The sequence below is a fragment of the Elaeis guineensis genome, chromosome 11 (assembly GCF_000442705.2).
Source record: "Elaeis guineensis isolate ETL-2024a chromosome 11, EG11, whole genome shotgun sequence".
Classification (NCBI taxonomy): domain Eukaryota; kingdom Viridiplantae; phylum Streptophyta; class Magnoliopsida; order Arecales; family Arecaceae; genus Elaeis; species Elaeis guineensis.
In genome coordinates this window covers 103,033,693-103,048,378 of record NC_026003.2, presented here as the reverse complement: position 1 = coordinate 103,048,378, position 14,686 = coordinate 103,033,693, and the positions used below count along the sequence as shown (strand labels likewise).

At 37.0% G+C, this 14,686-nt stretch overlaps 1 protein-coding gene across 1 annotated transcript in view; it reads left to right on the top strand.

The window, feature by feature from the left end:
* Positions 1 to 14,686, top strand: part of LOC105053627 (midasin) — an 84,445-nt gene that overhangs the window by 57,794 nt on the left and 11,965 nt on the right. The window contains 16 exon segments of the mRNA XM_029267180.2: positions 1,191 to 1,273; positions 1,361 to 1,621; positions 5,343 to 5,478; positions 5,578 to 5,663; positions 5,748 to 5,824; positions 6,666 to 6,807; positions 6,886 to 6,975; positions 7,464 to 7,587; positions 7,765 to 7,919; positions 10,357 to 10,470; positions 12,408 to 12,560; positions 12,680 to 12,859; positions 13,199 to 13,387; positions 13,534 to 13,635; positions 13,726 to 13,953; positions 14,038 to 14,160. Coding sequence (XP_029123013.2) covers positions 1,191 to 1,273; positions 1,361 to 1,621; positions 5,343 to 5,478; positions 5,578 to 5,663; positions 5,748 to 5,824; positions 6,666 to 6,807; positions 6,886 to 6,975; positions 7,464 to 7,587; positions 7,765 to 7,919; positions 10,357 to 10,470; positions 12,408 to 12,560; positions 12,680 to 12,859; positions 13,199 to 13,387; positions 13,534 to 13,635; positions 13,726 to 13,953; positions 14,038 to 14,160 — 2,243 coding nt within the window.

The following is a 14,686-nucleotide window of genomic DNA, read 5'->3' as shown; positions in this document are numbered from 1 at the left end:
GGAACTGGGATGAAAGAAGAGAAGACTAGGGAAGAGCATTTGTATATGATAACAATAATAAACATAATGAGATCAAAAGGAAATAAAAAAGTAAAAGCTAAAAAAATGAAAATGAAAGATGACCTTGATGTCATATTCCTTTTCCATATTGTTCGTTGATATTGTTAAGATGAGGATTTCATTCTTTGAGAGAATTTTTTTCGAGCCTTGTGTTTCTTTAGGACCTCATGGATTCTACAATCTCGGTACTGGGTTTTGTGTTGGTACATTACTGGTTGGGTACGGTATGGTACGCACCTTGTACTAAGATCCTCAGTCCTTTTTCTCACTTTCATCACAATATTGCTCACTTGAAACAGGCAATAAGGGTTGTTATGGGTCTGAACAATATGGTACGCAACCCGGTTCACCTTGGTATGGGTCAGCACTGGTGGGTATAGGGCCTGCACTAATCCAAATATTGTTTTCGACTTTTCGTGATAGTTTTGACCCAGTATGATGCGGTTCGGCAAACATTATTAGTAGTTGAGAAGGAAGTCTTAGAAATCTTTTAATAAGTTTAACCATCTATCCAGCTATGAATGGCTAATTTTAACCGAAGAAATTTAGTAATCTTTTTTTTTTAAAAAAAAGAATATTAATCCACACATCTGCATATTGAATTAAATCCTCCAATTTAGAGATCCCTGAATTTTGAAAGACCGGCACATGTTGGTAGGTAGGTGTTTTTTTGTATTATCTTTACAAGAAGGCTGGATTCTGTGTGTAACGGAGTTAGCATGGGGTCCATGAGACTGAACCCTTGCATTCTTGCTTTTCCACAGTTATACCATATGTTATTCTGAAACACATCCCAGAACCAGATCTCTAATTTAGAACATTTCATGATGTTTTTCAATCTCTCTCTCTCTCTCTCGTTTCTGGTTTTACCTGTTGTTTGTAAAGGCACTTAACAGAACATGCTTGTCCATTTTGATCACTTAACAGAACATGCTTGTCCATTTTGATTATTTAGTTATGACATTTTTTTACCAATGGCCAAGAGTTTTTTTTTTTGTGTGTCCTATTAAATTGCACTGCTTCTGGTTCAACTTCAGCATGTTAATTGTTGAATTTTTTATGGGTTTTAATTTTATTTTTTAACTTACACTCTTTGTTTTTATGTGGTTTTCTTTGTGTTTATGTTACAGGTGTTTGTATGTCATCATATATTACAACCAAGGGAGATCAAGAAACTGCCAACGCTGTGGCTCAATTGGAGGAGTTGCATCAGGTTTGCTGTTGCTGGAGTCATGTGGTTCTGATTATATTTTTATACAAGATTTATTATTGTTGCTATTATTGTTTTTTATTTGTGCAGAGGCTTTTAAATAGGTTTGAATATGAAAGGAAAAATATCGAATTGGTTTTTGGGTCTACAGATAGAACAAAAACTTCCACAATGGGGGGTTCGACTACTACTTGCTGTTCTTTTTCTTCTGATATTTTATGCAGACAATCTGGTTTCAGTAGTTGGTTGGTGATTGTTCCTTTATTTGACATAAAGAGCTTTTCACTGGATATCAAGTTACTCAAAGAATTTTCGAAGTGCATCTCAGCAAATGCTTGCGAAGTTCATCAGGTAAGGCTCTTAATTGAATCTTGATGCTTTCTGTCATTACATATGTTGTTTCTGTTGCAGAATCATTTTGTATTGTAGCTTAATGTTAACATTCAAGAATCTTTGTGTGGTATGATATCCTTTCAAGGATGGTAATTAGTCAAGCACATATTTGGACAATTGATAGTGCATGATCATGAACAACCTTATTGTTTTACACCACTAGACAAACATTGAGATGTTACATAATTATGTATTGTGATGTACAGAAGATAGTTTATCAGGCCTAGGCATTAAATTTTTTTTTTTTTGAAATTGCATTCACTAACGATATTCCTTTTTGCTAGATTCATTTTCTATCCTGTAGCACATGATGAATAATTGTAATAGAGTATAATATTCAAGTGAAAGAGCTATAACACTGGTCTTCACGAAAATATGGCATTCACCTGAGAGGCAAACCTTTGTTTCTCATCATCAACTAAACCTGCTAGATTATGCAGATGGCTCTTGCATGGGAAGTCTTACATAGAGGCATGCATAGGATATTGCATGTTTTCATTGATGGAACTGCCAAATGTCCTTTTGTTTTCACAGCCTGCCCCTCCTGGGAAAGAAAAGAAATAAAAATAGAAAAAAGAAATGAGAGGAAGGAAATATGGCAAAGAATATGAAGTGCCCAATGAGCTTATTGTAGTGTGTCCATCAAGTGCTGAGGGAATGTTCAGTAGTGCCTTAGACTTCTTTGGGAACGATGGGCAGTGGCTTTATTTTAGGAGGTAGATTACAAATAACTTCGGTGGTAAACAAATTTAAGTGATCACCTTTTTGTGCTGAGTGTATGCTTGATAAACAATATACATATCTGAGGATTTAAAGAGTAGGTATTCAGCATCCATAGTGAATAGGATCCTCTAATGCATCCAAGTTGTCCAATAACTACATTAAAAAAGTTAGCCTTCTGGATGGAATTTCCAAGACCACAACTTAAGGTCATTGTCTTAATCTGTTAGATATTTTTGGAGGGTCCTTATTGAAACAAATGGGAAGTTCAATACTACTCATCCTTCAAAGACAGCTGACCAACAAAATGATTTATGCTTGTAGTGATGGGTAAATTTTCTAAGGACTGTTTTGGTACCTGCAAAAGACAGCCCTATGAGTCATGAACCTCAAGGTGACTTGGGGTGAGTCATGTGCTTAATTTGTTCCTTGACCTGCAAGTCCCCCAACATGCAGCATATATAGTTGGAATGTGATCCCATCTATTGCAATTAGACTCATCATCTTTCAGGCCATTTCTTGCAGGCCATTTGGGAACTTGCTTGGATCACACGTGCCACCCAATTGGTCCTGTCAACTCCACCTCTTTAAAGCTTTATGTGATCTCTTTGTCTTCATGTCTCAGTCTGCAACTGCAGCTGCAAGCAGACAAAACCAAAGAATTGCAAGTTGGAATGCTGCTTTTCAAGTTGTATTGAAACTTCAATTTTTATCAAATAGAATTGCATGCAACCAAATTCTCTCTATGCTAATAAACAACAAAACAACCTATAATTTCTATTGATATTCCCTACCAGGTAAATAGCTCAGGAACTATCCTATCCAACTTTGATCAACTGGCAAGTCTTTATAGAAAATTATTGATTTTATGGCCACCTTAGATGTCAACATCCTCTTGCCTATTAAAGATATGCTTACACCAGACCAATCCTTTTATGTCATTACATAGTTACTCACATAGAGCACGAAATTTAACTTCTGTAAAATTCAGTTGGTCATGGTTTTCTTGCCATACTCTTCCATTATGAATTCTGCCAAAAGACCATTGGTGTATCTTCCTGACTTATATCCAGCTAGTAAGACATGTTTGTTGCAGAAGCCTGTGCACATTTGTTGCTACTTGCAAGTACCACCCATGGATATGTTTCCTGCCAAATGAGCAGCCCATGTAGCCAAGGCCCAGAGTTTTTATGGTCTGTAAATTACTCTCCACCTGTCTTAGTAATACTTGCATGAATACTCGGTCAAGTTTCTTTTCTTTGAAAGGTAAAAGAATATTAAGAAGTGTTACCATATAATGCTGCTATTATAACTTCTTCTATCATATCATAATGTAAAGTATTTCTCAAATCTTAGGAACATTGTGGATACATGGGAATAAGGGTCAGTAATCTTAGATGAATCAAGAAAATAGTCTTTTGCAATAAAATCAGCAGCCTTGTTCCTTTTACTCATATGTCGTGCAGAGATATTGCAACCTGATATACCCTAGAAGGGCTTCAGTATCCTATAAAAGTTTCACACACTCAGTTATCCATCTGAAACCTGCAACATCCATCTATAGACAAACTGGAACATATTGTTGATGATATGCATGCTTGAGCTCTGCAAGATCTCCCTCGTAAACCATTGTAGAGGAGTCCTTACAATTTTCTTGCTGGAACTGGACTCTTATTGAAGCAGAGGTTATTCTCTTCTTTATCATAAAATTTGGTTGGACTAGTGGAGTTAGGGAGTAGACTTTGTGAATCTCTTTTTGTTGTCATAGAGAGTATAAAACTGATATGTGGTCAATATAAGGTCTTTTAGGTGTTATAGTACTGGAAACTGCATGCTACAAGTTCATTGATCTATAATTTTTCTTGTGAAATTTATTAACATTTGCTTTTGTTCATTTATTTCTTTTCTCTCAGTACATTGCTCATAGACTTCTTAGATGTTAATAAATATTTCTCCTGTTTGATAGGGAATAGACTATACAGTTTGTGAATCTCTCTTTTTGATGTCATAGAGAGTTTGAAACCTATATATGGTCAGAATAGGTCTTTTGGGTGCTATAGTATTGGAAACTACATTATGACGTATAATTTTTCTTGTGAAATTCTCTGATTTGCTCTCCTCCATAAGGATGGCAAAATCGATCCGACCCGATGGGTATGCACCCTACCCAAATCCGGTCAAACCCGAAAAATAGGGTTTGATTGAGTTGGGGTAAAACCGAAAACTGTAGCACGGGCATGAGTAGGGTATGGTAGTGCTGTTTTCTACCCAAACTCAAATCCGAACCTACAGGTATGGGTAATACTCGAACCTATATCTGAACCCATATCCGAATATATATGTTTATAATTTTGTTTTGGTTGATAATATACATAAAATTATTTTGGTTGTTTATATGTTTTATGTTGAATTGTAATTCTATTTCTATGTTTGATTTCTATAAATCTGGACTTATAAATTATGTCCTATATTGAATTGGTAATTTTGTTTTGATTGATAATATGCATAAAATTATTTTGGCTATTTATTGTTTTGGGTATGGGGCGGGTATGGATTGGGTATGGAGAAATGGGTTACCCATGGGTATCCCGAACCCATTGGGTATGGGGATGGGTATTTTTTTTTTATTCGATCGGGTAGCATTTGGGTATAGGGTATTAAGTTCAGGTTTGGGGATGGGTAGTACAATATCCGACCCAAACCCTACCCATTGCCATCTCTACTCTTCCAGTTGTTTCTTTTCCCCTGGTACATAGCTCTTAAATGTTGATAAATATTTCTCCTGTTTTTGAAAAGAATGGATGGCATAAGTATTAATATGGGTTTGTGTGGATCTCTTTATGTCTCTGCCTCTCTCCATCGGTTTCTAGGACTTGGTTTTCCAACATGTTTGATCTCTGATTCTCTTTACCTCTCTCTCTATCTATCCATCACCCTCCTTTCACTCTCTGAGTACTAGGTTTTGTCCAAAACATCCAATCTACTGCAACATGCACTGGAATACTCATTGGATTTCACATCAAGGTCACCTATGGATTTCACACCGCACCAAATGATTTTGTGGATTCTAGATGCTTGGGATTCAGTGGATTCAGGTCAGTACATTTATGGCGAGTTTGTCTGTCCTTGATTTCTTAATATATAAGTATCACTGTTTGTTAACAGCTCATTTGCACTGATTTATGTTTTGGCAGTGAAAACAAAATTTGCCAATTTTCTTCTTGAAATGTGGTTCAAATATCATTCTTCCTTGTGGAATCACTGGTCTGGACCACTTGAGGTATGTTATTATGTTTTTAATATGTTATTTTGTTGGTATGATTTTGTTTCTCCCTCCACAAAATAACTCTAAAATCTAATGCAGATAAGCTCTGGAAGTGATTATGGTGAATCCTGTCACTTAGTTTATCCAACAAGAACCGCAACTATAGACATGATTATGTAAGATCATTAATTATTTTATGACTAAATTGTTACCTTTCTTCTTGTTTTGATGGAACATACATCTTGCTCTTCTGCAGCTTCATTTTCTATATTTTCAATTGCATTCAGTTAGTATATCATGTCAGGTGGGGAGTGGTGGGCATTGTTGTATAAGCAACAATAAAGTCTGAAATAAGGCCTACAATATTATATGGCTTAGAGTGCTTGGCGATGAAGAGGGTTCACAAAAACAAGTTATGGTAAAATGAGAATGCCAAGATGGATATGTGGTAAAACTAGAAAGGATAGATTGAGAAATGAATATATTGGAGGAGTGATCGAACTTAGGAGTTACTCAAAGTAATTAGGGATAAAGTGATGGAAAATCGATTAAGATGGTTTGGACATTACAACGAAAACTCGAGAAGGTTCCGATATGGATGTAAGATGCTTTAGTTCATGTAGAAGGTTTCTTAGGAAGGGAAGATCTAAGTTAACATTGGTGGAGGTTGTGAGAAAGGATATGAAAAATCTTGGAATAACATCTAAGGTGGCTTTAGATCGGAATACTTGGAGAATGGTGTTCCATAAAGCTGACCTCAAGTAGTTGGGAAAATGCTAGATGGTTATGGTTATCTTACATCTGAGTTAAAGTTTCTTAAACTTAACCTTGTTTCATGAAGTACACACTTCATTGGTTCATCTTGTCAACTCTTTCCATCTCAGATTAATGTAGTTTTCCAAATTTGAGCTGCTCTAGTATTTTATTAATGCCATACGGTGGTTGATCGTCATGGCCTTCTTTTTGTGTTATTGGACATTTTTTTTCCTTGTAGGCATGACATTATCTATTTTGCAGTCAGTGTAAATCTTGTGTAAAGGATTATGATGTGAACTGCTTGAAGCTTAGAGTTGTCTCCAGATGTCTTTGGCAAGATACTCCATTACAGGGAGATTTAATTGGTGTTCTTCACTCTGCTGCTGATTCTCTCTTCAAACAGGTGCTTTGTTGGGTAACATATGTTTTTCTATACATGAGCATCTCTAACTTTATCTTCTTTTGGGTTCACTGGTTACAGATCCTACTTGTACATGAGAAATCTTTTGATAAAGATGCATTCAGCAAGATAAAATCAATTCTTTGTTCACTGTTGGATAATGGTATAACGGTAAGCATTCTTCCATGAAATCTCTTTCTGAAGAAATTTCATGATTACTGTTCTTTCATGGATTAATTCATTATGGAAATGGCCTTTGGTGGTAATTCTTTATGGAAATGGCCTTTGGTCTATTTTTTGCTGTTACTAATTATAATTCTTGTGCGTTGCTGTTGCTTAGTACTTGCAGAAAGTACTGTTAGGTCATCTGATAATTTGTTATTTTAAATAATTTCCAAGGCGTTAGGAATTTTTGGATGTTATATTACATAGTAAAATTAGGTGATTCCAAGATTGCTAGGCGAGCATTTATTTGAAATATGTTTTTTTACCTGCTTTCAATGCTTATTTGACAGTCAAAGTGCCTGGCAAGGACTTCTATTATCAGTATTGAGTTCTTGAATGTATTCCTCAGAATTCTGATCTCCATTTTGTGTTGTTTTATCTCAGCAAGCTTTCAATTTTTCCTATTGTAACTTTCATGTGTGCATTAACTGCAGCAAGAAGAGCTTCAATTTTTAAGGTCACTCCTCTCATCATCAAGTCATGGTGTACTGACTTCTTTGGAGGATTCACTTATAGAACCTTTGCTTAAGGAACTATACTTCGAATACCCATCCCATGGTATGTGTCAGTATTAATGATAAAGTGGTTTATTGACTCGTAGGTTTAATAAATTAGTTCTGTGACTATACTGTCAGTCGAAGAGCTACTCTCTTTCTGGATATTTCAGTTCTGCATATTCTGACAACAAATATCATTTGGCACTTAGATTGCTTTTTTCTTTATTTATTTGTACAGATTCTTTGTACAATCTTGGCTGTGCATGGTTACACATTGGGGCATTGCGCTTCCATCTGTTGTTAAATTCAGATGGTCCTGATCCTGCAATGAAGTATGCCTTCAAGTATTCACAGATACTAGAAAAGATTGCCCTACTGGAGCTTGAAATCAAGGTATTCACAAATTGATTCTGCTTTCTTCTGTATGGTTCTTTGTATCAGCTTGCCTGCAAATGATACTTGCTTACACATTCAGAAGAATCAGAACAGTTACAGTATATTGTAGCTTGTGAAAACTAAGCGAATAATGTGCTTATGAAAGTTAATGGGCTTATCAATATCCTGACAGTGGCATGGTTTTTGTCATATGCTTGACCATAGCAATCCCATCTACTGGGATTATGGTCATTGCATAAATGCATAACAAGTTACTGTATGTATAAAAAAAATGAAATATATGATGAGTGAAAGATTATGTGCTTTGCGTGGTTCAATTACATTTTTACATTAGATCTCTTGCATTTTTGGACAAATTAGACATCTTGACATCTTTCACTCGATTTACAAGTGTAAACTATGATAATGGAGTCTATAGGATTTATATTTTATAATTATAATGGCTAGATGAATGCATGCTGCACGAACATCTGAGTAAACCTACTAACGGTGTTCGCTGAACTGATCCGAACCGGATGGTTCAGAGCATGCCAAACCGTACTAGCGGTTTATTGGTATGGTTCCGATGTGGAATTTGGGGCACTGAAGGAGATAGAGGGGGGGGGGCGGCGCAGGGAAGGAGAGGGAAAGGCTAGGGAGGCCATCAGAGGTTGTCGGAGGTGGCGGATAGCCACTGTGATCGTCGGAGGGCCATGGATGATCGTGATGCGTGATAGAGGGTGAACCAGAGATAAAAAGAGGGGGGAGGGAGGGAGAGGGAGAGAGGGGGGAGGGAGGGACGCTTGTGGCCGTTGGAGGGCTGGGGAGGCCGCCGGAGAGTCCTCCCCCTCCATTTGGTTGCAACAGGGGTAAGAAGCCCCTGTTTCGATTGCAAAATTGTGATCTTTTTTTTTTTTTTGCCTGTTTATAATAAAACGGGCAAATGGTTTGCTAGCTTCAATCTCCCTCCTCTCTTTCTTTTCTCTCTGGTTCATCCTATCCCATGCACCATGGTCACCGGCTTCACTCCCCCTCCTCCCCCTTTCTCTCTTTTTCTCCCTCCAATACATTCTATCCCGTGCATTACAGTCATCCGCAGCCCTCACCGGCCTTTGGTGGCCATCATCGTGGCCAGCTGGCCTCTCCCTCTCCTTCCCTCTCTCCACCTCTCTCTCTCTCTCCCCCCCTTCTAGTTCTCCCTCTCTTTTGCTTTTTGTGCTGTGTCGGTTCGGACCCGTTATGGTCTGGCAATGAGGCGTCCCAAACCTTACCGCCGGCCGGCCGGCACGGATCCGGTTCCGGTTTGGCAATCCTTGCCTACTAAAATGCTTCTAATATGGGAAAGTTATCTATGAAAAATGTATATACATGTATAGATTCTTAGTTAGGAAAGCACAAATATAGAAAGCTAAAAGATGGTAGATCCATGTAGAGGATTAAGATAAGAAATCAGGTTTATGATTGTTGTTATTGAAATGCTTGACAAATTAAGAGTTATTGGCTATTTATGTGTGGAAAAATTGGCCTTACCTCTTTTGAACTTAGAAAGTGGAATAATTCATTCACATTTTATAAAACAAACTAGATAACTATGTTTTGTCTAAATTATCTGTTACGCTCCTACTTAAGAAGTGGATATACGTTGAGATATAAATATGATTATATGTTTGAGACGTAATGATATTTATGATTGGTAAAGGGTAAGGATAAAGAATGTTTAGTGAATTTGTGTAGGACAATATTTTAAGTTTCATGTAGTTCGTTTAAAGTCAGAATAATTTTACTACTCCACCATATCATATTTTTAAATGTTTCTTTTATGGTAATTTATTGGTAAATTATTGTAGTTTTGTATATGAGCGTCTCAGAAAAAAGAGGAGAGATTGGCATCACAATAAAGAAGCACCTGCATAAATATGTCATCTGGCAATAGTTTAATAGATAGAGAGTGCTAATTCATTTGAACATCAGAAAACATAATTTTGTAAGTAAACTTCCACAGAGCAGTAGCCTTATTCACCTGTGGAGGGAAAATAGAATAATTTCCACCATCATTCCTAAGAAATAAACAGATATGTTTTCCTCATTGTTTCAATGAAGAACAAACTTCTCATTACATTGCACATTTTCACGTAAATAGACTATGCCACCAGCAAAATAAAATGGGTTCAACCTTTGCTTAACATCCTTCCTATGATTGATTCAATATCTTGTAAGACGTAGGGAGTTTCTATTATATATTCTAGATGTTTTTCCACTTAGCACTCTGTACAAGTTTGGAGAATATGCTTTCTGGAATAGGTGAGAGCTCTACAAACTGTTATGTTGTTGCATATATGGTTTTCTTCCTCACTTTTACATACTTGGCTTGCGTATTTTTCAGTGTGGTATTTGTCTCTGAATTGACCTGTCTATTTGTAAAAAATAAGCTTCATCATTGATTGGCTGTCTGTAGGTGCGCCTAGAATGTGAGCAGCTTGCAGGAAGGATCTCAACAAGAGATGATGAAAAACAGAGAGTATCTTCATTACAAAGTCTGGAAGAGGAACGGAATCGACTACAAGCAAAGGTCATGCTGTTAACTTTTCTATCTAAAGCCCATTTCTCAATTCTTCTTTGTTGATTATTTAAATTTCATTGTATATAAAATTCAGCTGAAATTTCCTGTATAAATGGCCACCGTTTTGTCTGAATGTTCTATTAATATATAATGTCATTTAGCTCATTGAGGCTCAGAAGAGATAAGCTTTACTTGTTTATTCATCAGTCATGCGATATATATCATGAATATTCATACTGGTTTATTTTCATTCTTTCTAGAGTTTCATTTAATTGAACCTCATAGGTTGTACAATATTTTTTTTTTTGTATAATGGTGTCTTTTTATGGCATTTAAACAACTAGACTTTGTCGAATGCTATTCTTTTGTTTCTACCATGATAACATCTAACCTCATGGTGGTAATGAAAAGTTGCCAACCCTACTAGTTTCACCCAAGGTATCACCCAAGGTTTACTATATCAGTATGTTCCACCCTATACTTACCGTACCATACCCTACCAATACCACGGAGACTTGGTATAAGAGGTGTATTGAGTGTTGATACACTGAATTGATCCGCATACCAGGTAGGGCTGGCAAAATGCAATCTGACCCATCACTCTGACCCACGTTTGACTTACCATAAGGAGGTTTGAGCTTGGTCTAAACGGGTTTGGTCATAAATGAGTCAACCCATTTAACCTGTTTGTTATTTGGATCGTGTTTGGGTTTTGACCTTCTGACCGGGTTAATCCGTTTATTCAATAGGTTGGGTCGGTCAAGTCGGGTCAGGTACACGTTTGATAGCTGTCCTGTCTAAAATAAAGCCCACTGCCTCCATTTAAAATTTGAAACTAGTGCCTACTTGCGCAAGGCACAACCCGAATACCGATGAATGGAGCCAACCATCACCCTTTGCCCACGTGGTCCATAGTCTACAACTCAGGACTTGACTCCAGTTTCTACAGTCTTCTAAATTCCACATGGTCCCTCTCCGCCTTTCTAGTTCCACTTAGTTAGGGTTTCAACATCTGTTTAAGGCTTTAAGCTGGGTTTCTCTTCTCTAGTCCATGACTCCATCTGTCCATGGGGGTTTCTTCTCATAATTGAGCAACCCAGCCGGCCCTTTGCTCCTATTAACAGACTTCAAGTTCCTTTTCTCAATCTCTAATTCATTTTATTCCAATCTCTCACCTCTTTCTCTCAATTTCCCATTCTTTCAGCAAGAATAGAGGATCTCCAAACTCCAAGGTAAAGAAAGGAAGTAGGAAGAAGACAGAAACGGAGTTTGTGGAGGGCATTGCTTTAATGTGGCCAGGCTATCGCTTAGGCAGGAAAACTTTACAAACCTTCAAAACTTTGTGCTTATGCTTGTGTAGAGCATTTCTCTTGAATATACCTTTTTTTCTTTTTATATGGCGGCAATCAGCTGCCTACTGCCACTACAGACACAACTTGCTGCCTGTTTCCTATAGAATGGAGGTGGGCGAGGAAGCAACAGACCCATATTTAGCTTAAGATGGGATTAGGTTGCCCTGGGTTATAGAGATCCAATCCAAGGCTCAGTTGGGTTGGGTCAGTGTTAGGAGATATATAGTTGAATTGGGTTGGGGTTTGCCTTCAACCTGACCCCACCCACCCACCCAAGTTGCAGCCTCTGATCGACTGCAGATACATAAAATACTTTTGTTGACTTGTTTAGCAGTGTGATAGTGGATGCAGCTGTCATGTATAGAAAATTGTTGACTTGCGCTCTTTGTTGACACATACTCATTTGGATTGCAAAGCACTCCATAATGTATTGAATATCTATATATTGCATCACTGTATGCTAGCAATCTGTGAAAGCCATCTGTACACTGGCGCTCTGGAGATCATTTCTACATTTTCTTGGTTGACATGGATGTAAGATAGTTAATGTAATTCATTTGATAACAGCCTTTTGACATAGTCTACCATTCACAGGTTGTGTTTCGTCCTGAGCCTCAGAAATATAAGAGCTTGAGATCAGTATGTGCTGACTTCCGGAAGCTTGCATCATCCTGCATGGAACTTAGTAAGAATCTGAAATGCAATGCTGATCGCTCACTGATGATTAATGTAGCTTGCAATTGGCAGGTAAAATATGCTTATAGTAAACTTACGGGTTCTTTATTTTGGGTCCATATACATCTTCGTGCATTACCATGTATTTTGTTTTACAATCTGTTGCTACATTTGGTCATTTAAATATTCAGGTCACTTCTGCTTCCTTTATTAAAAGGCTGTCGGAAGAATTTGCCGAGTATATTGACTTGATTCAACCAGTTCAAGTTGCTGTATATGAAATGAAATTGGGTTTATCAATGGTTGTATCAAGTGCTCTGGAAGGGGAGTATCTAAAGAAGGTTGAAGAAGACAATATTGAAAGAATTTTGGTAAGCATATGATTCTAAGTGTTGTTGTTTTTTCCCCCCTTGAAAAGCCTTTATCCTGAAATAAGTGGTGCATTCATATTCACATTTACAATGTGAAACATCTAATACTTGTTTAAAATTTTTGTTTTTCCTTCTACGGTAACTTGTGACTAGTTTTGTAAGTTGATAGTTGAATATATCCAGATGTACAGTATTTTTCTCCATTCTTGTTTTAGACAAGGTAATATGCAGTTCTAATCTTATTGTTTTCCTAAAGTTTCTTTCAATTTTGCAAATTTATGACCTTTATGTACTAGCCCATCGTAGTGATTGACAGTGTGAAGGACTTTGATGCTGCAGGCCACAATTTATTCTTATATGCAGTTTCCTAGAGGTTTGCCAGTTGGAGGATACCCTGTTGAGCTGATTGATAGAGGAACTGAAAACATAGCTTTCAACATGAATGCATCTGCAAGCATCCTGGCAGTTGATTTCAATTTATTGAACAAGTTGGTTATCATATCAAGTGAGATCAGTCCTGACAAATCAGTGAGTACATATAAGTTTTTGCTTGTCATTATTATTTGCTGATCTTAAAATTTTATCCATATTAGTGATACTTCATAATTTTTGTTATGAGTCATTTCTTACAATTTAACATATAATGCTGATGAAATGTGCTGCATGGTTTACAGATCTCACTTGTACAGCTACAAACTACCATTCATCATATTATGCTCATTCATGCGGCACATCATGTTTGTTGTTCTCTTGTGATTGACAAGGCTTCCTTCCTGGTAAGCCCTCATGCTGAGACTAATTTATTATTTTGCACATGGATACCACAGTGAAAGGTTAACAAATTCTGTTATGCTTTGTTTTGCTAGCTCTTGGATGATATATTTGGTCACTTTACAAGCCTATGGATGAATATGAAATCACAAAAGAAAGCCAAAGAAGATGACGAGGCTCAACTCTACAAGTTTAGGCCTCGTTCGATCAAGATAGAAGACATTTTGGTAGGGGATATGTCTCAACTCAGTGATTTGGATTCGGATGGTCCTCTGACACTTGAGAATGGAGAGACCTTGATGCAACAAGAATTTACTGAAATGGTATGGTATAAATTTCTTTTCTGTTGGCTGCGCTTCCATGTCTTGATTTTCATATGCTTCTTATTTAAACTATTTATTTTCCAGAGGAAATCTGCTAAAGAAGATGAAACTAAAGAAGAAGAATGGGACCTCATTTTTGACAACATTTTGAAGAGTATGGTGCTTGTCCACAATGAATTATTTGGTTCAAGTGATCTTGTTGAAGAAGTAAGTTTCATTTATTCCTTTGCTAGGTTTACATTCCACATGGCACGTGTAAAATCACTTTTCTATTCCTTTCCCTTCTTCTTCATGTCTTAACGTCTTTTGGCACATAGGAGGTTTGTAGTATTAACATAGTCTGTCATGCCACCTAAAGATTTCCAGTCATACCATGAAGGTAAAATTAAGCTGCAGAATAAAAGGCATTTTCGTTTGAAAATGGCTTTAACATTATTTTTCAACAACTAACAGGTATACCCAATAATAGAGATGTTTATCTTGTTTATAGCAGTCAGGTGAGGGTTTGCTGTCCTAATGTTCTATAATTCCATATCCGTGGTCTAATCTTGCTCTCGAACCTTGTGGAACATTTCCTTTGATTCTAGTAACTGCTGTGGCACCATTCTGCATGTAATGCTACTGGCTATTAAACAGCATAGACATTAATCATTTTACTTTTAACAAGAAAATAATCTTCAATTGGCGACTAATGCCAAAGCCACATAAATGGGCCCACACCAACTACTATCCA